At 36.0% G+C, this 19,735-nt stretch overlaps 4 protein-coding genes and 1 long non-coding RNA gene across 6 annotated transcripts; 4 read left to right on the plus strand and 1 right to left on the minus strand.

The window, feature by feature from the left end:
• The first annotated feature begins 1,289 nt into the window (after positions 1-1,289).
• kbtbd12 (kelch repeat and BTB (POZ) domain containing 12) lies at positions 1,290-5,160 on the plus strand. The gene is made up of 6 exons (XM_065264994.2): positions 1,290-1,407; positions 1,900-3,048; positions 3,167-3,437; positions 3,860-4,010; positions 4,288-4,485; positions 4,627-5,160. The coding sequence occupies exons 2-6, from the start codon at positions 1,967-1,969 to the stop codon at positions 4,794-4,796; spliced, it is 1,872 nt and encodes a 623-aa protein (XP_065121066.1). The 5' UTR covers positions 1,290-1,407; positions 1,900-1,966; the 3' UTR covers positions 4,797-5,160.
• A 143-nt stretch (positions 5,161-5,303) lies between these two features.
• Positions 5,304-10,652, minus strand: ccdc36 (coiled-coil domain containing 36). Its single transcript, XM_065264997.2, has 7 exons — positions 9,364-10,652; positions 9,089-9,251; positions 8,801-8,943; positions 8,622-8,670; positions 6,649-6,739; positions 6,453-6,550; positions 5,304-6,323 (listed from the first exon to the last, which is right to left on the minus strand). The coding sequence occupies exons 1-7, from the start codon at positions 9,417-9,419 to the stop codon at positions 5,367-5,369; spliced, it is 1,557 nt and encodes a 518-aa protein (XP_065121069.1). The 5' UTR covers positions 9,420-10,652; the 3' UTR covers positions 5,304-5,366.
• On the plus strand, positions 5,818-6,988 carry LOC141282381 (uncharacterized). The gene is made up of 2 exons (XR_012336980.1): positions 5,818-5,956; positions 6,098-6,988. It is a non-coding gene; the product is annotated as an uncharacterized lncRNA (long non-coding RNA).
• A 54-nt stretch (positions 10,653-10,706) lies between the features above and the next one.
• Positions 10,707-15,929, plus strand: c7h1orf159 (chromosome 7 C1orf159 homolog). 2 transcript variants are annotated; one of them, XM_073815207.1, is made up of 9 exons: positions 10,707-10,777; positions 11,234-11,309; positions 11,486-11,570; positions 13,339-13,404; positions 13,610-13,651; positions 13,772-13,906; positions 13,992-14,017; positions 14,123-14,153; positions 14,274-15,929. In XM_073815207.1, the coding sequence occupies exons 2-9, from the start codon at positions 11,247-11,249 to the stop codon at positions 14,375-14,377; spliced, it is 552 nt and encodes a 183-aa protein (XP_073671308.1). In that variant the 5' UTR covers positions 10,707-10,777; positions 11,234-11,246; the 3' UTR covers positions 14,378-15,929. The 2 variants fall into 2 exon arrangements, with proteins under 2 accessions (XP_073671308.1, XP_073671309.1); XM_073815208.1 differs by lacking the exon at positions 11,234-11,309 and having other exon boundaries at positions 10,719-10,777.
• Positions 15,930-16,734: 805 nt separating this feature from the next.
• LOC135746140 (RING finger protein 223) lies at positions 16,735-19,640 on the plus strand. Its single transcript, XM_065264662.2, has 3 exons — positions 16,735-17,001; positions 17,112-17,168; positions 18,424-19,640. Exon 3 carries the CDS (start codon positions 18,444-18,446, stop codon positions 19,116-19,118), a length of 675 nt encoding a protein of 224 aa, XP_065120734.1. The 5' UTR covers positions 16,735-17,001; positions 17,112-17,168; positions 18,424-18,443; the 3' UTR covers positions 19,119-19,640.
• Positions 19,641-19,735: the final 95 nt, after the last annotated feature.

Here is a 19,735-nt window from a genome sequence, read left to right on the forward strand (position 1 = left end):
GTACATTTTTTGACCACATTATCTGACAGTGTATTGAATCCTGTTTAATTTCTAAAAACATTTTCTTCTTAAAAGTGTCTAAAGCTACTTCATTTTACGAAACATTCATGCATTTGACAGATACATTGGGATGGTACCCTTTCAAAAAGTACACATTTGCACCTAAGTCAGTGGTTCTCAAACTGGGGGCCACGAGATGGTGCCAGGGGGCCCCAGTTTTATGACATTTTATAAAATACATGAATTTATCATGAATTCTGTGTAATTAAACCTAAAAAATAAGGCTACTAACCAAAAGCACTATTTTGTATAATTTAATATGTTTTTTTATTAAAATGTTGCATTTATTGTCATAATTTTCTTTGGGGGGGGTCGCAAAGGAATGCACCGTACACAAGGGGGGCCGCACGCTGAAAAAGTTTGAGAACCACTGACCTAAATAGTTTATACAGTACAGTATTAGTACCTCAGGGATACATAATGGTACCAAAGATTGCATAGTACCTCAAAGGTACAAATGTGTATATAAATGGTTCATTTTAGGACATTTTTAAAGGGTACTGCCCCAGGGACAGCTAGAGCTAGAAACCATTTTCTGACATTTTTTCACATGCTATTACTTACGAAAGTCATATCATTCTACACTGAACTAAATATGTCAGCTCCAGTATTAAATATCAGTTGTTGGGAAATCCCAAGCGGGGATTTAAAGTTGCATTGCACCTTGTGGTGTTGCACAAGCAAATATTGTATTTGCAAAATAACAATAAAAGAAAATGTACTGAATTACATTGCATTTTAAACTGCTTAGTATATGGAAAGCACATTGTGTCTATAAGCACAATGCTCACTTCCAAAATAAACATTATTAAATATTCAAATGGAAACTGCATTTTTACTTAATATAACATTAAACCATATTCATCCAAAGCAATATTTGTCCCAAAAGTAATGGTCAAAACAGCATTAAGGAACAAATGCTCACACATCGTGTAGTCACTTTAAGAAAACGATGGGGTGTAATTTGACCTCAGCGCTTCAGTGTACTGAGGGTCTTTCCCCCACATTCTCGAAATACAGAAATACCCAAATAAAAGCACTGTAAGATAGTCACAAGTCTGTTCAATATATCAAAGATGAATTCCTACATAGGCTTAAATATTAAGTGTGTTCCATTTCCTAGGCACAAGAATATTTGTTTCATAGTTCAAGTACCCCCCCTTCGGCAGTTTGACAAATTCTGGTCTATAATTAGCTCTGTTGCTCAGTGGTCATGAAAGGTTGAGTACACAGAGCTCCCTCCCTCTTTGTGTTTACTGTTAGAAGCAGAGCAGTATGTTTGAGTCGAGCATGGGTAATGGACAAATTGTCGCCTCAGGCCAGAAACCATAGGACGCCAGCGATCTGGTACGATTCACTGATGCATGTGATAATATGTAGCATTAGACTTGCATGTTTGCCTTGCTGTTGCCAACACTGCGACTGCTATGACGTCAACATTTTTGTCATTGAAAAGAGCACTGACACATTTAAGCGCAGAACAAAATAAAAATGATTGGTGATATTTAATAAGAATCAAATTTTTATTAGGAAGTTAGACCCAATGTTGGGTCACAATGCACTACACTGTTAAACATTACTTTAATTGGTACTTTAAGTTTTTTAACTTACATTTTTCACAAAGTTTTTTATACTTTAACAAGTTGAAAAAAAACGTATTTTACCAATTGAAGTAATTTATTAAGTTGATCCAACATTTCACTTTTTATAGTGTATGCAACTGCATGCACTATCATGTTGCTATGAACTTGCATTAGCTAAGGGCTGCACGATAAATTGCATGTACATCTCGTCAGTAAAGCCGGTTCCTTGATTAATAGTAAATTTCTATCTCTTCAGATCAATCCAGGATGTGTTCAGGCAAAGCATAAAACCTTAAACACAGGGAAAAACACAAGGATCTAAAATGGATCTCAGAGCCAAGCATGGTTTGACGCTGTTGGAGCAGCTAAACCGCATGCGGGAGACTGAGCAGTTGACAGATGTTGTGCTAATAGCTGAAGGTGTCAGCTTCCCATGTCACCGTGCAGTGCTCTCTGCATTCAGCCCCTACTTTCGTGTAATGTTCACCTGCGGCCTGCGTGAAAGCACCAGTCGTCAGGTGGAATTAAGAGACATGCCGGCACAAAGCTTGGCCCTTTTGTTGGAATACATGTACAGCTCCAATCTCCCACTCACTGCAGCCAACGTGCAGGGGATCTCTGTTGCTGCATTTCTCTTACAGATGGATGACGTGTTCAGCCGTTGTCAGATCTACATGATTGACAACATGGATACATCCAACTGCCTGGGCATCTATTACTACGCCCGGGACCTGGGGGCAGAGGAGCTGGCCGATCAAGCTCAACGCTACCTGCGGCAACACTTTACGGAAGTGTGCCTTGGTGAGGAGGTGCTGGAGTTGGAGGCACACCAGCTAGGGGCGCTAATCGGCTCAGACGACCTGAACGTTTCACGGGAAGAGAGCATTTTGGACGTGGTGATGCGGTGGGTGAAGCACTGCACTGGCGGCGTAGAGTCAGAAGTGGAGAACCGTGCCAGACACCTACCAGAACTCTTAAGGAAAGTACGTCTTCCCCTGGTCGGTGAAGATTACTTAAAAGGGACATTGAAACGGAACACAACACTGCTGACCGATGCCGAATGTCTTGAAATAATGGAACAGGCCATTGAAACGGCAAGCATGGATGCACATGCTCCACCTCGCCGACTGAAACTGCGCTACGGCATGGAGACCACAGATCTTTTGCTCTGCATCGGTAATGATGGCGGAGGGATACGTTCGCGTTACGGAAGTTACACCGAGCGGAGCTTCTGTTACGCTCCCAATACCGGACGAACACTTTTCATTACCTCACCACGATACGGCGATGCACTCGGATACGTCTGTGCCGGGGTGGTGACCGAGAAGAATCTGATTATTGTGTCGGGAGAGCTAGGAGCTCGAAAGATGTCAAGACAGAAAGAAAGAAACGTCGAGATTTTCATGTGAGGCTTCTGCAGGAGAAAATTACAGTAATACCCCAAATGTTTTTAAACCGTTTATAGTATCAACGCAGATAGTTTGTTTGTCTTTAGAGCAAATGTTTGCATTTACTTTTTTTAGGTACAACAAGGAAGCCCAAGGTAGCTGGAAACACTTGAGTTCAGCAGAATATCGGGACTCTTATGCCCTGAGCTCTCTGGGAGAGAACCTGTATCTGATTGGTGGTCAGATGAAGCTGAAGAATCAGTATCTCATCACCAATAGTGTTGAACGCTGGTCTTTACATGGTGGGCCTTGGCGTAGTGCTGCCCCTCTGCCCATGCCCCTTGCCTATCACAGTGTAGTTCGCATGAAGGGCCGCCTGTATGTGCTCGGGGGGCGAACCCCACAGGTAAAGTGCAAATTGGTTATGTTCACAATACAATCTGTCAGAAGTCTATGAGACTTCTGGGAAAATTCAAAGGTGTAATCAATTAAAAGTGTGCTCCTGTATAGCACAGTGATAGCCTTATCAGCGCAAAAGGTCATGCCAAAACACATATTGTTAAAAATGTACACCTTGTATTCTTTGTAAAGGAATTCCTTGTAATATTAATGGAGCAAAACATCAATCACTACAATTTGTAAGGTACTGATATTAAACTTGTGTGCAGTACTGACAGCACAAGTTCAGTTTTCATGTGCTATAAAGATGTATGACACAAACAAACAAACTGCTTTAAAAAGGATCACAGTGACTAAGCCAGTTTATTGCCCTCTCCCTTCTCTCTTTCCCTTTACTGCACCTGTTCTGCCATGTCTCACGAACGACAGTCATACCGGACAGATGACGAGCCTGACCGTATGAGTAACCGGCTGCTTGAATATGACCCAGAAACAAACAAGTGGAGCGAACTTGGCCCAATGAAATATTCAAAATACCGCTGCAGTGCGGTTGCGCTCAATGGAGAAATCTATGTACTGGGTGAGATTTTCAATATATAAAAACATAAAAAATTGGTGTGGGCAAACTTGTGATTTTAAAAATCAACCCTGTTGTGTTTGACACAATGTTGTATGTAAGAATTTCATAGTAATTACAGTAGCTCACTCACCATTACAGCCTTTGTATTACTCTACAACACTTCAAACCTTCTTCTGCATATTGTTTACACTAAATGGTTAATCCTAAAGGTGCATGCAATAAATATCAAGTTTTTGCTGTGCTATAAAAAGTTTTGTCTTACATTCAACTCCTACAGGTGGTATCGGGTGCGAAGGTGTGGATCGTGGGCAGTCACGTCACTGTCTTAATGTAGTGGAGATCTACAACCCTGATGGAGATTTCTGGAGAGATGGTCCTCCTTTACCATACTCTCTCCTATCACTACGCAGCAATGCTTCAAATGCTGGTGTGGTTGACGGGAAACTTTATGTCTGTGGATACTACAAAGGAGCAGGTAAAAAATACTGTTATATTAGTCATCAAAATCTCTTGCCATATAAATTAAACCTTACAAACATGATCTGGTTATTGGAGCAGGAAAAATTACCAACGCTGTGATGATTCAAATTATACAGTATTTCACTCTTTTTTCAAGATCGTCATGATATCATCACTAAAGACATCCTGCAGTTGGACCCCTGGGAAAATGTATGGACTGTAGTGGCAAAGCAGGCACTGATGCACGACTGTTACGATGTATGTTTGGTGGCTAATATGAATCCTCGTGGACTCATTCCCCCTCCTGCTGACTTGGTAGATGAATGACATTTCTCTGATGGTGATTTCTCATAAAAATTAACTTTATATGTGATCTGCTGTATAAGACAGAAGAGCAAGTGCCACTAGACATAAGGATAACAAGATAGAAATAGAAGAGGGCTTTCAAAAATGGTAGAATTTGCTAACTATTTATGCCAATTTTAATGTTTTTTTTTTCATTAATTTTACCACTAGCTGAAGAATACAATGTGTTGAATGCATATTAAACAATGCATGGTCGATGCTAAAATATTATTTTTATTAGCGAAGAAACAATGCATTGCATGGAGGAAAAGAATATATGTAACGTTTAGCAGTCTATGCAATTTATTAAACAATGTTACTTAACAATAGCGTAACAATTCCAAAACTTGTGCCACGTTTTAACTTTAATATGTTTTTAAAATGTGTTTTCTTTTTTGATGTTGCACTGAGGTTCTCTAAAATATTTTTTTCCAAATCATAACACAAAAGTACAAACTTTACAAACACACAACATAGGTGTTAGAAACCATACAACTATAACACTTACTAAGCTCACACATTCAAAACTGAATATTTTAGTAGTTTTGCATTTTATTCTGAGTCATTATTAAAGTCGAAAAGCTGCCAAAGGCCTCCTTCTCCTGTTATGACATTGACTTCTGGTTCAGGCACCACTTTTTCCCACTTGGTCATCTTGTACTCCACAATCATTTGGGAGTTGTTTGTGTCCTGTGACCACATACTGAAAGGGTTTAGTGGTTGTTCAGCTGCACACATACTGACTGGAGCTACAGTGGTTTGCAGTTTTCCAGATTTTAAGTGATTCTCTGCAACAGACTTGTTGGGCATTAACCAGCTGTCACAAACAGAAGACAGAGGTGCTGTGCCTTTTTGTTCACCTTTTAGGTCTTCATTCTGCTGGTTGTTGTTGGAGAGCTGTAGAGCCTCTTTTTGTCTCACTGACTGTCTTTGTGGAAGAACCAATGCTCTTTTTTTACCTCTGAAATTTAGGGCCTTTTGGCGTCTTCTGAGAACCTTTGGTGGTGGCAAAGCATCACAGGAACGTTTCTGCCGATTTTCACCTGCATGCAAAGGCTTTTCTGGTTCGAAATGCACAAGGGGTCTATCTAAAAACTCCTTGTTGGGGTCCTCGATGGGTGTAATGAATGAAGAATTAGCAGGTGGGCTTGTTATGGAATACTCTGACCTGACTTCTGTTTGCTTTAGCTGCTGCTGTCCTCGCACAGGCAGGACATGTGTATTTCTGTTTTGTGCTTTAGGTGTTTTAAATGGACAAAGCATCATGCTCTCATGTTTTTCAGCTGACATGAACCTCTCTAATAGTCCAGGAGATGTCTGAACTTCACTATCAATCATTCTGGCAGAGACACGTCCTACTGTCGGACTGTGAATAGCAGTCAAAGTGCCAAGCTGAGACAGAATCTTTCCTAGCATTCCCTGTTCCTTGCTCTGCTCTGCTTTCAGATGCTCCAAATCCCGTTGCAGGTTAAGGAAGTTTGAGTTTAAATCTTTTGTAGCCAGACTGATCTAATTTGATAGAAAATGTGTTAACACTTCTTTGTTGGTAAACGTGTATGCCTCTATATCTTGTGACATAATGCCAATATAGAATACACATTAATAATAGTTTGATTGTCGAGATGCTTATGCCCTTACCTTGGCTTCCCTATCCTCTAGCCCATTTTGTGTTTGGCTCTGCAGAGTCTCAAAATGACATGTTATACCCTCTCTTACACTGTTTAAATAATCCTCAACTGCAATAGACAGTATGCATAGTATTAATGGTAGCACTGTCTGTGGTCAAACATTTTACCATCAGCATACAGTTAAAAGAAACTAAGCAGAAACTTACTTGTTTTGGAAAAATTATCCATTCTCTCCACTAAGACTTCTCTGGTTCTGTCATTACTTCCCTCGATGCGATTTAACAATGTCTCTCTGATCTAAAGGGTTTAAAGGTGTCAAAGTGAGTGAGTTTCTTAATAGTATAACGGTAGTATTGCAACCCATAGAGCTGTCACTGTTTGCAAAGTAACAGTGGCCTCCTACACACTGGAAACTTTCAGGAATGACAACCACATTTAAATGCAGGAGTGAATACCCCATTCCATGTCTGTACAGAACAAGACTATCTCCCAAAAAAAGATGATTGACAGAGATAACCATAGCAACGTTCTACTGTCTCGCATGCTTATCAATCACAGCTTCGACCAAAATAATATTAAAGCATTATGTTTTGCAATAAACCTCCGACTTGGTGTTGTGTGTTGTACGCATTTATGAGGCTGCTCCACAGAACGCTGTCTTTTAGTGTTGCCAGGTCATCTTTTTTGTACTTATATACCATTGTGACGCTTAACCATTTATGGCTTTTGGCTCATGAAGCGAAGTTATTGGTGTTATTAAAGTGTAAAGGGGGTCACACACCGGACACGTGGCTCAGCACCACATCGAATCGCGTCTAGGACAATTCTGAGGTATTGTAGAACCGGAAGTGCACATTAAATAGCGCAAGCTTAGTCAGATAGCGTCTACTTCAAAATGCAAAATATACATTAGCAGCCAATGTTTAATGTTAATGATTTGGGACAAATATCGTGTAATTTATTGTTAAACTATGTGAGTGGTGCTCTGTGGCTCGACAGGGATTAGAGCAACTTCCTGAGTCGTAGTTGGGCGCTGCAGACAGGCGCCACCTGTCGGCGCCGATGCACGTACACTCGTAGAAAACAATGTGTTACATTTTTTTAGAACGCCACGGCGCTGCGCAGCGCTGCGCGTCCGGTGTGCAACCCTCTTAAAGGTTCCAGTCCCAATATTTTGATCTTTGAGTTAAAGCATTTAGATTTATTCAGTTTATTTTTTCGTGCAAGATCTGGCAACTCTAGTAAGCAAACATTTGGAGCTCTGCCATTTTCTCCAACGCACATACAGAAGACATTTTCTCTTCTAGGCATTTATTTTTTTTAGAAGAGAGACCTGTCATGTCTATGATGCACAATAAAATACTTCATCAACAACTAGTTGTTCAGTATGGTTATGTACCAGCATTTTGCGGGAGTTAATTTAGTTGTAGAATGCGGTTGCCGGTCCAGGTACAGAACAGGATAAAGCATTAAAGGGGGGATTCAATGGTATTTCATGCATTCTGACTTTTCAACACAGTTTACGTATCATTTCTTTTTATGGGCACGTCCACACATCAATCAGCGGGAGAGCGAGAACCGAAGACACTAGAAGTCACTTCACGCAACAGCTTTATTTTATATCAATAATGGCACGAAAAAAGAAGTGTGTTTTTGGATGTAGGGAGATGTAAGCCAGCCTTATGGAAACAATGGATATAGTTTGCTTATCCGGGGTAGCAGCGGAGTTTTGCATGTGCGTTTGTTTAACGCTGGATTTTGTTGAAAAGTCCCAACCGGGTCATGAGTTGCATGCGGTAAGACAGACTTCTGTGTTATGTTGGAAATCGGTGCGTAAGTTCATATAATGTAAATGACATGAACATGTTGTGAATCATAAGTTATCCAGTGTTTGCTTGGCTCGTGATTCACTCCTCTCGCAGCTTGTGACTCCTCCTTCCGAATTTTTCTGTGCGTTATCGGAAAGAATCGCTAGAGCTGATCTGTCTTTTATAAATCTGATAAAACTAAAAACTCCGCAAAGACATGAAGGAAATAATACTACTCTATAGGTACTCAAGATTAACATCAGATATGCAGAAACAGCGTGTGCAATGGGAGCTTTAAAAGGTGAAGTGACAACAAAATTTATATGCAGTGTGTACGCAGCCAGTGTTTTGCATGCATGAGTATTACTTACACTTTCCAGAGACTCCTGCAATTGTAGAATTTTATGAGTGAGATTTTCTCTAAATGGAAAAACGCAAAATATCAGGACATAACCAAAGCTACTGTGTCAAACATTTGAGGAAGGTATGTAAATAGTTGAAAAACATTTTTATTACGGTTTTAAAGTTTCAGGGTGAATGGACTGAATACCTTTCATATTTTTCTTTGGCATTTCTCTTCTCCTCTTCAAATCTGTCCAACATGCCAACAGCTTTATTACCAGTGAAATTTGGGATTTTGCCATCACTAAACAAAAATGGCTTGGAACTATAACTGGCAGACACCGTCATTTTCTTCAACTGCAAAAGAGTAAACAATTTAGATTTAATTTTTGGACAGTGGGGATCAGAGACAAAAAACATGCAACAACATATAGGTATATAAAAAAATTTATATTTATCACTGCATATGAATAATTTTGGTATTAAAGATATTTACCTCCTGTGATTGTGAGTTTTTCTGAGAGCCTGCATTTTGGCCAGTCATATCCTGAGAAAAGCTCTGTGAATTTTCAGGCCAGAATTGAGAGCCCAGCAGAAACTGGGAATCAGTCTGTCTGGAGTAGTCATTGTTTCCGGACCCTTTACTCGTTTTTATTCCCCTATAACAAATTCTCTATTTAATTTTCTTCAAAATAATGCTGGTTATGACATTTTGGTACGCAAAAGGCAGTGGGCAAATGCCCAAATAAATAACTGAGGCATAAAACATACCCAGAATATGCAGGGATATTCAAGAGCTCGTTAATATTCCAAACGTTAGGTTTCATTTTCAATGCTTCACAGTCACAATAATTTGCACTATGAAAACAGACCAAAACACTTCATACTACACAAGAAAAGAACCCAATAATGAACTAAAGAGACAGCTAAATGGTGTGTTTCTTTTAAAACACGTTTAGAAATTCTATAATTCTGTCATTCATCTAACGAACGTCAGAAATCAATTTACTGGACACACGAGGCAAAACTGTATTTTCAAAGTGGTGAGAAAACATAACAGCGCGTTACACATTTTGAGCTCATCTCAAAAACTTACCTGAAAGTTATGTATGGTCATATTTGATAACGTTTAGTAGCGACAGAAATTATTTTAACCAGCTCGCTGATAATGACCGTGAAGACTACTGTATCTCTGCGCGTGACATTCTTAACGGCCCGCAGCAGTTTTCCCGGGCTAATGAAATTCAAACCGTTCCAGTTTTCAGCAATATTAACTTCGTTTTTTTTTTAGCATCATCCAGACACCGGATCAATACACTAATAAATTAAATCGCTAGGTGGCACTCTTTCAATGCTTAAAAGAAATTTGAGGGCACTGATGTTATTTTCTAAAGTTAATTTTTTAATTAATTTCACAGTTTTTAATATAATGTTTATTAATATATGTTCTGAACAGACGAGAAAAATCTAATACTTTAAGTAAACTAGGCTTCTTTTGTGTAACATTTTAATTATATGCTTTTACAATAATTAATCAGTTAAGGAAATACAAAAAAAATAATTTGCAATGCAGCTGAGTAAATGACGTGTATGTCATGATACATAATGGCATATAATTATTGTTTGTGGGAATTAATGTTTGTGGTCTTGTTTAGCAATGAGATGATTTCTCTGTATGAGGTATTTTTCTAATTCTTTTATTAGGTCAGCTGTTGTTCACTCTAAATGGAGTCGTCTGCTGATGTTGCTGGCTCAATAAATGGTGTCCTAGCAACCAAATATACTCTTGTCTTCATAATAAAAGTCCTAGTGATTTGGAAGTGTAAAGTTACTCAGTGTCTAATATGATCCATCTTCTCTACAACATATAACATAACTCTATTTAAATTTTAGAATTAAATATACAATAATATGTTTCAGGGAAAAATGTCAATGTATTAAATCGACGACTTACGAAATTCCCTTCAAAAGTATTGCGTGTATTTGGGTATTTTTAACAATTGATATATATGTATCTATTTTTTGTATTTTAAGTGTTAATGTTTTAATAAAGGCAAAACTTATCCAATAATGCAAAGTGTGTTGGTGTCTGTGTAGCAGACCTTTATTTTGACAGTGCACAGTTTATTAATCAGGAAGTAAACTCTCGTTGAGTGAGATTTCTGACACAACTTGCGTTTCATAGGTAAGTTCGCCTATTTATTGTCATTTAAAACCTGGATAATGTTGTCAATGTCACATGCTTCTCTTTTATATTGCACATTATATGGGCATAGCATTTAAAACAGGCGACACGTTCATTATCAAGATACTCAGATTACCCAGACTGGTAAAGAACCTGTTGGGTTGGTTGTTTGTTTGCGAAATGACTTTGTACTTGGGGGTAGAATGTCATACATTAGTTTATATTTTCTTACCAAAGTATAGAGTTTCAAAAATTAAATAGGGCTGAAAAACGAGGCCATTTATACAAGAGAAGTGCACAATGAGATGATAAGGAGCCTTGCAATGTACCTTGTGGCTCACTGTTGATGTTGCCCTATGCAAACGTTTATTAAAACATTGGACACAACATGGTATACGTCTATTTGTGGCAAACATTATGGGTTGCAGATCGATATTGACTCAGTCTAACCCACAGGAGTAATCTCATCATGAGTAGAGTCTACTACATCCTCAGTGCTGCTCTATTTGTGTTAGCAATTCCAGAGACCAAGGTATCCCTTGTCTTTTCTCTTAAGGAATAATCACTTAACACTCGTGAGAGTATTTAACTATTGAGTATTTAACAACATTATATATTAGTTATCATAACTAAGGTGTGTTGAGTTAAATATTATAATGGTGATTTCAGTCTTGGTGTGTATATACAGTATGACTTTTTATGTTTCAGACTCTGCTGAATAACTCCAATGACTGTTGTGAAAGAATAAAGAAAATGAATGAAACCTGTGCAAATAGTACACTCTGCGATCCTGGTATGTTTGATGTTTAACATCAATTATACATATTTATATAGTAGGGGTGAGCGGGGCACAAACTAACAAGGGTTTACACATTTAGTTCACATATTTATACAGGGCCGAGCAACATGTGCTTTTGGTGTTTTTCTCTTACTGTCAGAAGATCTCCTGTGAATTTGTGAAAGTTTTGATGTGTTTTTGTTAAAATATTGAACAAAGAGTGTTTGGAGTCATTAAGGTACATTTGTTCATGTTATGTTTTTTTTTTTTTTTCGCTTTCTGAGTTGGGTATGTAAGTCACCAAATCCAACCATATTTTATTTTAATCACTGTCTTGTTACCTAAAACATAACACCATTTTGAAACATGTCAGCAACTGATAGCTGGGATTAAAAAGTGTTACAATTAAGCCTCAGGTAAACAATGATAATTAAATAAAAACAATGTTAATACTATTAATCAAAATGATAACCGTTAATACAATATTAGGGAAAATAACTTATTAATTCTTAACACAATGATGGTTAGATGAAGGATCATGGATGGATGAATGTGTGGATATCTATCTATTATAGGCAGATATATAAACAATATCTACCTTAAGTATATATTATAGACAGAATTTTATTGAATTATTTGTGTTTAAAAAAATGGTTATAATGAACCCCACCTATTGGGTAAGTTATAATGTTTGCACTTCTGTCACTTTCGGTGTAATTGTATTTTTTATATTTGTACTTTAAGTGTTCATTTGTAGCAGAGATGTGTGTGTTGATTGTGTAAAAAAAATGTTACTCTAACTTTTTGAAATGATAGAGCCAGAGCCAAAAAGCGTTAGTTTGTGCCCCGCTCTCCCTTATATTCAGTGGGGTCTAATGAAAAATAAATATTTTTAATATTAAGATTATGCACTACTTTTAGATTACCAATCAACTATGAGGAAATATATTACATTTTAATTCTAATTAATTTGCTGTAAATATAATTTATTATGAAAATGTATTAATTAAATTGGAAAATTAAATCAAATATTTTTTGGACCCCACTTAATATGAATTAATTGTATTCAGAATTTTTGTGGTTTATGCAGAGGAATGTCCCCTAAAAATACTCAAAACAAGGGATTCATCAATACAGGATTTTAGTGCTGATACCGATCTTCGATTACTTAGAATGACATCTACAGAACTGCAACTCTGATGTTGACATTATCACAGAAATCAAAATAATGATGATGCATTTTTCTGCCAGAATATAATCTGCTCTTATCATAGGCTTGTTTTAAACAATCGGCTGATGTCCGATAGTGGGAAAATGTGCTTTTATCTGCCAATACCGATTATAGGCCAATACATTGGTGCATCCCTACTCAAACCTAATTTCAATGTCAGCATTATCATAAGAGATGCACAAAGTTTTAATTTTTCTACCAACAGCTGATTGTTTATAATGATATCTGGTGATACCGATAGTTAGGTGATTTATTTTAACTTGCATTTACTAAATTCTGAAGATTACATTTTCTAAATGTTATTCATTCATATAATGACCATTAATATCGAACATTAACCCAATGATGCTTCTTTACATTTTGTATTCACAAAATTCTAATTCATTGCATTTTTTTTTCTTTTAATAGAAAGGATTTATTGCTCAGGACTATCGGCTGTTTTTAAACTATCGGATGCTTTTATAGTCTGATACCGATTATTGGTTCATCACTAATGATCCTTTATTGTGTGATTCTTTGTATATCCTTGTATATGTCTCCTTAATGTTCAAGAAAACAGTACAAACTTTTGTGTGTCCTGTGACTCACCAGAGCAGGGGAATTCAACACTTAACAATAGTAAGTGCTGTGCCATAGAAATATTAAATATTTAAATAGACATACAAAGAATATAATTTTAGGTGCATTCACATATAAACATGCTCTGCATTTGCCCAGAATATTGGATAATAATAATAATAATAATGTTATATTAATAGTATACTGTATATAATACATAATAATAGTCCTCTTTGCTTAACATTGTACATTTTATACTCCATAGCAAGGATCAGTCAAACACCATTACCTACATTCCCAATTATTGGTAAGTTAAAAGTGAGTGCGTGGGTGGTCCACAAACAAAGCAGTTTTAAAAGCAAATCTATTTTCTATATTTAATTTTTTAGTAGTCTTCATTCTTTGTGTATTATGTGTACAATGGCAGGTGGTCCAGGGGTGGCTGCCTCTGTTCTTTTAGGAACTCTGCTCATCAGCCTGGGTCTCATTCTCTCCGTTGCATCGTTCTTTTACCTTAAGCGATCAAACCGCCTCCCTGGTGTCTTCTACAAGCGCAACAAGGGTAAGACATGTTGCTTACTGTACCTATTTTTATTTTAATCTCTTATGATTTTAATGATAAATGTAACTATGTTTTTATTTTTCAGCTTTTATATTTCAACCAAGTGAGACGGTACTGTAAGATCTAAAATATGATTGTTTTAGCTGATTGTTAATTAATGCATTTCAGAAGTACTAATAAGGAAAGGTTTTTTATTTCTTTTGTTTTCATTAACAGGCTGTCATGATTCCTGAAGCCACCGGTTCAGGTATGTGAAACTACAGTACTATCTACTATATTTTTATTATCTGAATACTATGCATTAAAAATGTCTCTCATGTATATTTTAGATGTTAGGAAGTACATGTAAATTATTTTTTGTCTGCAGTTCGCAAACCGAGATATGTCAGGAGGGAGAGGCCTTCAGCAACATCAGCATCCAAGAGTGCCACTGTGGCAACAGGGGCAGTAACAAAGGTATACAATGTGTGACCAGCTTTTATGAGCCAGATTTTAAAATGGAAGTCTGTCCCTTAGCACTGTTTTTTTTTTTATTAACATTTTTTTTTGTAAAAATCTCGGTTACGTACATGAGCCAGTGGTATGTTACTGATGTAGGCTTGCCAATATTTATTTATATATTTTTCACATAATATGTTTAGTTGTTTTTTTAAGAGATCTTGTTGCACTACTAGAGTATTTTTGAGTGTCATACTTTAATCGGGTAACTTGTGTCCTCGATGAAATTTGTAATGTTTATATTTATTAGCATTATTTTCATGTGATATAGTAATGTTAAATTTTGTGACATTGTACCTAAGATCCAAAACAAGACTTCCACGATTTGTGATATTTGCACACAACTCCTCCAACCTCATTGCATTGCACCTATTTGTATTTTTTAAGCTGAGATAAATCCATTTTAATGATTTCCAACTTATTAAAATTTAACATTTTCTACTGATTCTGTACCTTTTCCACCAATCTCATTAGCACTTGCCACATACATCTATTGCTGAAAAATATATTTTATATTTATGTTGGATACAAATCAATACTATATTAAATATTTATGATTCTGGCATGCACCAAAGATGTCCCCAGATATATAATGAATAATTAAAAATGTGCTATGTCATAACGTGACATTTTTGCTGTTAATCAGCAAAATATAAGCAAAACTGTAGGGAAATGTCCCAGATAGTAGTGTTATAGTGTTTTGACCACTTTCTGTTTCCACTTTAAAAGACAAAGTGCCATTAACTAAATGTGCTAAAGAATGAAGAACATCTTGAATATTTTTAAGTTTTTAGATTGTATGATTATAGAAGAACTTGTATATGATCTGGTAAATGTATATGGTTTTAGTTGAAGAGGATAAAGCTTGGAATAGTAAAGAAAGTAATGCACTGGTATTTATTTGAAGGGGGCAATTTTTCTTTTTCATTTTTTACTTTATTTTGTATTAATTATGTATTGCAAGTAGTGGCCTTCACAATGCCATATATATATTTAAGATTTTCCGTTTAAGGTTTTTCTTATTTTTTGAATTATTTTTATTTTTCTGTACCTTTTCTACATATTTTAGTATATGAATGTTTTTTTATTATTGTAATATTTAAAATCTTCGGTATGCTGTTTTAATATAAAGCAAATAATGTTTACTTAATAGATGTAAATGCCACTGTTTGTGTAGGGGGTAGGTCTGTTAAAAAATAACCAAGTAGATTCAACTTATTTCTTTTGCTGTTTTTATTGGCTGTTGTGCAGCGACTGGAAACCATGTCCATAGGTTTTGTATACAACTTATGTTCAGATATCAGATGTTGGAACTTTTTGTATGTTGATTTCTTGATGTTGAGTAATGATCACACATATTGAATATTTTATGATGTCAGTGTTTACGGAAATAAAAGACATTTTGATTTATGATAATTCAGCAATGTTTATTTTGTATCATTTCACAAAGCACACACACAAAGATTTTGGATCACATCAACATGGTACAATATTAATCAATGGTGGGAATTCTTGGAAGAGTTGAGTTTGTAAAAAAATGACTTATTTTATTTATAAAATATTTCCATTGTGTTATAGTCATTTTCACATGGAATTCACATAAACTTGACTATTTTTAGTGTCAGGAAACCACAACTTACCTGAATGTGTTGCCTGTAAACAGATTGAGAATACATTAACTGAAAAAATATAACTACTTCCTCATAACGCAGTACTAGATCAGAATAAAGTAAGAACCACTTAATGATTAGCAAAATCCCTAATGTGATGTTCGTCATGCATGATGTTTATTACCACATTTCTTACTTTAAGCAATTAATTGAAAGTTATTCTAACATTTTTACACTATCCAAACATCCCATATGTATTTCTGCTTATCCTCAAGAGACAGAGAATAAAACAATGTGATGATTATTACTTTATGACTCTGTAAATGATTTGAATTTATGATTTATTCTTTGGATGTTTTTATTATACTTGTGTAAAATAAAATGCTTGTTTTCCTATCAGTGACCTGTTTTTTGGAGTCTTTTATTGATATCAATATAACTGATACACACACAAAAAAATGCTGGGTTATGTTTAGGTCAAAAAGGAACAAACCAGCCATTGGTTTAAATTGACAAAGAACTTTTTATATTTGACCCAAACAATCTCCTAAAAGTCTCTTTTGCCCAAATGCAGGCACTATAAACAATACGTACAGTACACACACACACATAAGAATTTTTAACTGTGCTTTGTAAACACAAATATTATTCAGATCATAAATCATTATTAACATAGCAAATAATATTCAGTTATACCATTACTTAACATAATCCAATGTATTAAGAAATTGTCTCTAAGTTTACAGATGGTGAAACTTTAATATTCTAAATTTATTCAGTGTTCAAACCTTAGTCACTTAAAATGCTTTGTCATCATTACGTTATACGTCTACAATGACTGCACAGTACTGTAACCTAATCCTAGTGGAAAAATTGCTTCCTACTTCCCTCTCTTCATCGTCCCACCTGCTGCTCCTAAATTTACAGTCGTAAGTGTGTCAGTTTTGTGCGCAGGATGACTGAGGATCATATAGATAAAAGAAGAAGGTCATTATTATTGTTTTAATCAACTTGAGACCGTTCAGAAATATATTGAGACTTTTTAGAGCCGGACGACTGAGACAGGTGTGGAAAATTGCTGAATTCTATTTTTATAGGATCAGATGTTTCAGAAGATCTTGAAAAGAAGAAAAATATTCACCTCCTCTTTTAAGGTAATATTTGCTCTAACTAGGATTTGTATGTTAATGAATGTTTGATGTAAACTATTTTAAACCATTTAAGCAATTTGTTGTTTATACAATATTTAAGGAAGTGTTGCTACACTGTAAAAAATCTTTGCATGCCTTATATTTTTTTGTTGAATCAACTCAGATTTACAAGTCATGTCAACTTACTATTATTTATAATGTTGACAAGAGATTAGTTTCTACAACTTAAATGTATTGAAGTTGACTTTTTTCAAGTTATAACAATTTTTCTGTAGTAATAATAACTCATCTCTAGTCAAGATAAATAAATTGAAATGACTTTAAAAAAGAAATTTAAAGCAGATGTAATAATGTAATAAAAGCCACAGTGCATTTATTTATTTAGCAGAATATTTTATCCAAAGTGACTTAAAAATTAGAGATCATTAAACATTTTCTGAATGAAATTTAATGAAATTCCAATAAAAGCAGGTTTGCTACTACACCGTAAAAAGTGAAACTAAAAATTTCTGTAGAAATTACAGTAGCATATTATTTACTGAAAAGTCCCCTTGGAAACTTTCAATAGCCGTGGACTATTTTCGGGCACTGCGTAATATCATTGCACCTGCTGAAGCCATGGTACGGCAGCAAAGTCCTTGATTATTACGCCGAAATGAGAGTATAGTTCCTAGACATATCTGCCTAGAAAATAGCAACTTTAAATTTTCCGTCGGCCTTAGTAGGCTACACGATGTAACTACAGAAGAGTCAAGTTTTAAATAGGAAAAATAACGACGCTCTTTGGTTATTTTTGAGTGCGATGCTAATGGTCTAATCAGATTCAATGGATTATGCTAAGCTATGCTAAAAGTGGTACCGCCAGACCCGAAGATCGGCTGAATGGATTTCAAAACCGTAAAAATCAAATGTTTAACTCTAGGGAAGCTGGAAAATTTGCATGTTTTTTTAAAAAGTGCATAATTAAATTTTCTCATTATAAAAAGCTTAAGTTTTGAAGGGGCTACCAACTGAAGTAATTTTTAAAAGTTTATTTACCTTAAATTTTTACTTAAAGTATAAGTACCGCACTACGCGCGCTTCGCTCTCTATTGGAGGGCATTTGCCGTGCGTCTACACAATGCTCTTTACATAAGGCAGGGTCATTTTATGTAGAAAACAATAAATCATAATTGGTATACATTGAACATAGGGTCACATATATTTTCAAGCAATGATCATATCAGGGAATGACTAAAGCATTTATTGTGCATTTCAGGTGTTCTGCCAACCACCAGGATGCAAGACTCTGAATGGTCAACAGTAACACATTTTGGAACAATACAACACAAACAAAATGCAGTGCCATCCAATAATATCATTACAAGCCACGACTGGAGTGACTTACCAGAATGTTCGATCTGCTTTTGTGCATACGACAACACTTTCAAGACTCCAAAGCTTCTTGATTGTACTCACACCTTCTGCCTAGAGTGCATGGCACGTTTTGTGGCTATTGCACCGGAGCAGAATGTCACCCAGATCACCTGCCCTCTTTGTCGACGCCCAACAACTGTACCAGAGCATGGTGCCCCAGGTCTGGTCACCAGTCAGGAAGTTTTGGGTCAACTTCCGAGCGACCAGCAACAAGTGGAAAAAGTTTTCCTGGATGGACAGAAACTGTGCTACTCGAACACAACAATATCTGACTGTATCTGTATTAACATCGCAGGGAACAAACAAGAGGAGAGCGAGAGCAGTGAGGAGCGAACTGAGGGTTGTGGGCGCAGGCTGTTGAGATTCTTGGGGTTTTACGGGAACAGGAAGAGACTCATACTCTTTATTATAATAATGCTTGTACTACTCTTCATCATAATGTGGCCTCTACAGTGTCTGTTTGTGTCTAAATGTGTCAAGGAAGAAGCAGGGACTCCAGAAACGCTTATTGTCACAAAGCCTTCAGTGGGTTTATAGGGCACAAATTAATGTTGTGAAAGAGACTAAGGTTATCTTTCACGCAAACCAGAAGCATTTATTTGAGTGGAAGCAAAACACTTGATAAGATTGACTCTGTGAAATGAAGGTCGATAGCAGAAGAGGCTAAAACACAACAGCTTGATATTTTGTTAAAAACACACAGCTTTCTCAATTTGACAAGTATTACATGTATACAAAATATTGATCACTGAATATTTGTTGTATTTGGTTTTAAAGGTGGCATGCATGATCTCTGAAAGCCAATTTTGACATTTGAAATAACATAAACAAACCCAATAGAATCAGGACCTTTTTTTGAAAAGACCTTCCCCACACATACGCAACCGATTAGTAGACACGCCCCTTAATGCTGATTGGCTACAAGTGTGTAGCCACTTTTCCAAAGTTTTTGTTTTTTTTCAAAAATCATGCACCCCGCCTTTAATTGACACATACTTTCCACACTTCACTGTAAATTATTTTTGTATGTTTAAAATAGGCAAAACACTTTTAAGTAAATATTTTGTAATTTGTGATAAATGAATACTGTTTCAAAGTCTCATGTTTTCAATTTTTATTTACTTAAATTTTTTTATAATTTTATGAATTAATAT

The sequence above is a fragment of the Paramisgurnus dabryanus genome, chromosome 7 (genome assembly GCF_030506205.2).
Source record: "Paramisgurnus dabryanus chromosome 7, PD_genome_1.1, whole genome shotgun sequence".
Lineage (NCBI taxonomy): Eukaryota > Metazoa > Chordata > Actinopteri > Cypriniformes > Cobitidae > Paramisgurnus > Paramisgurnus dabryanus.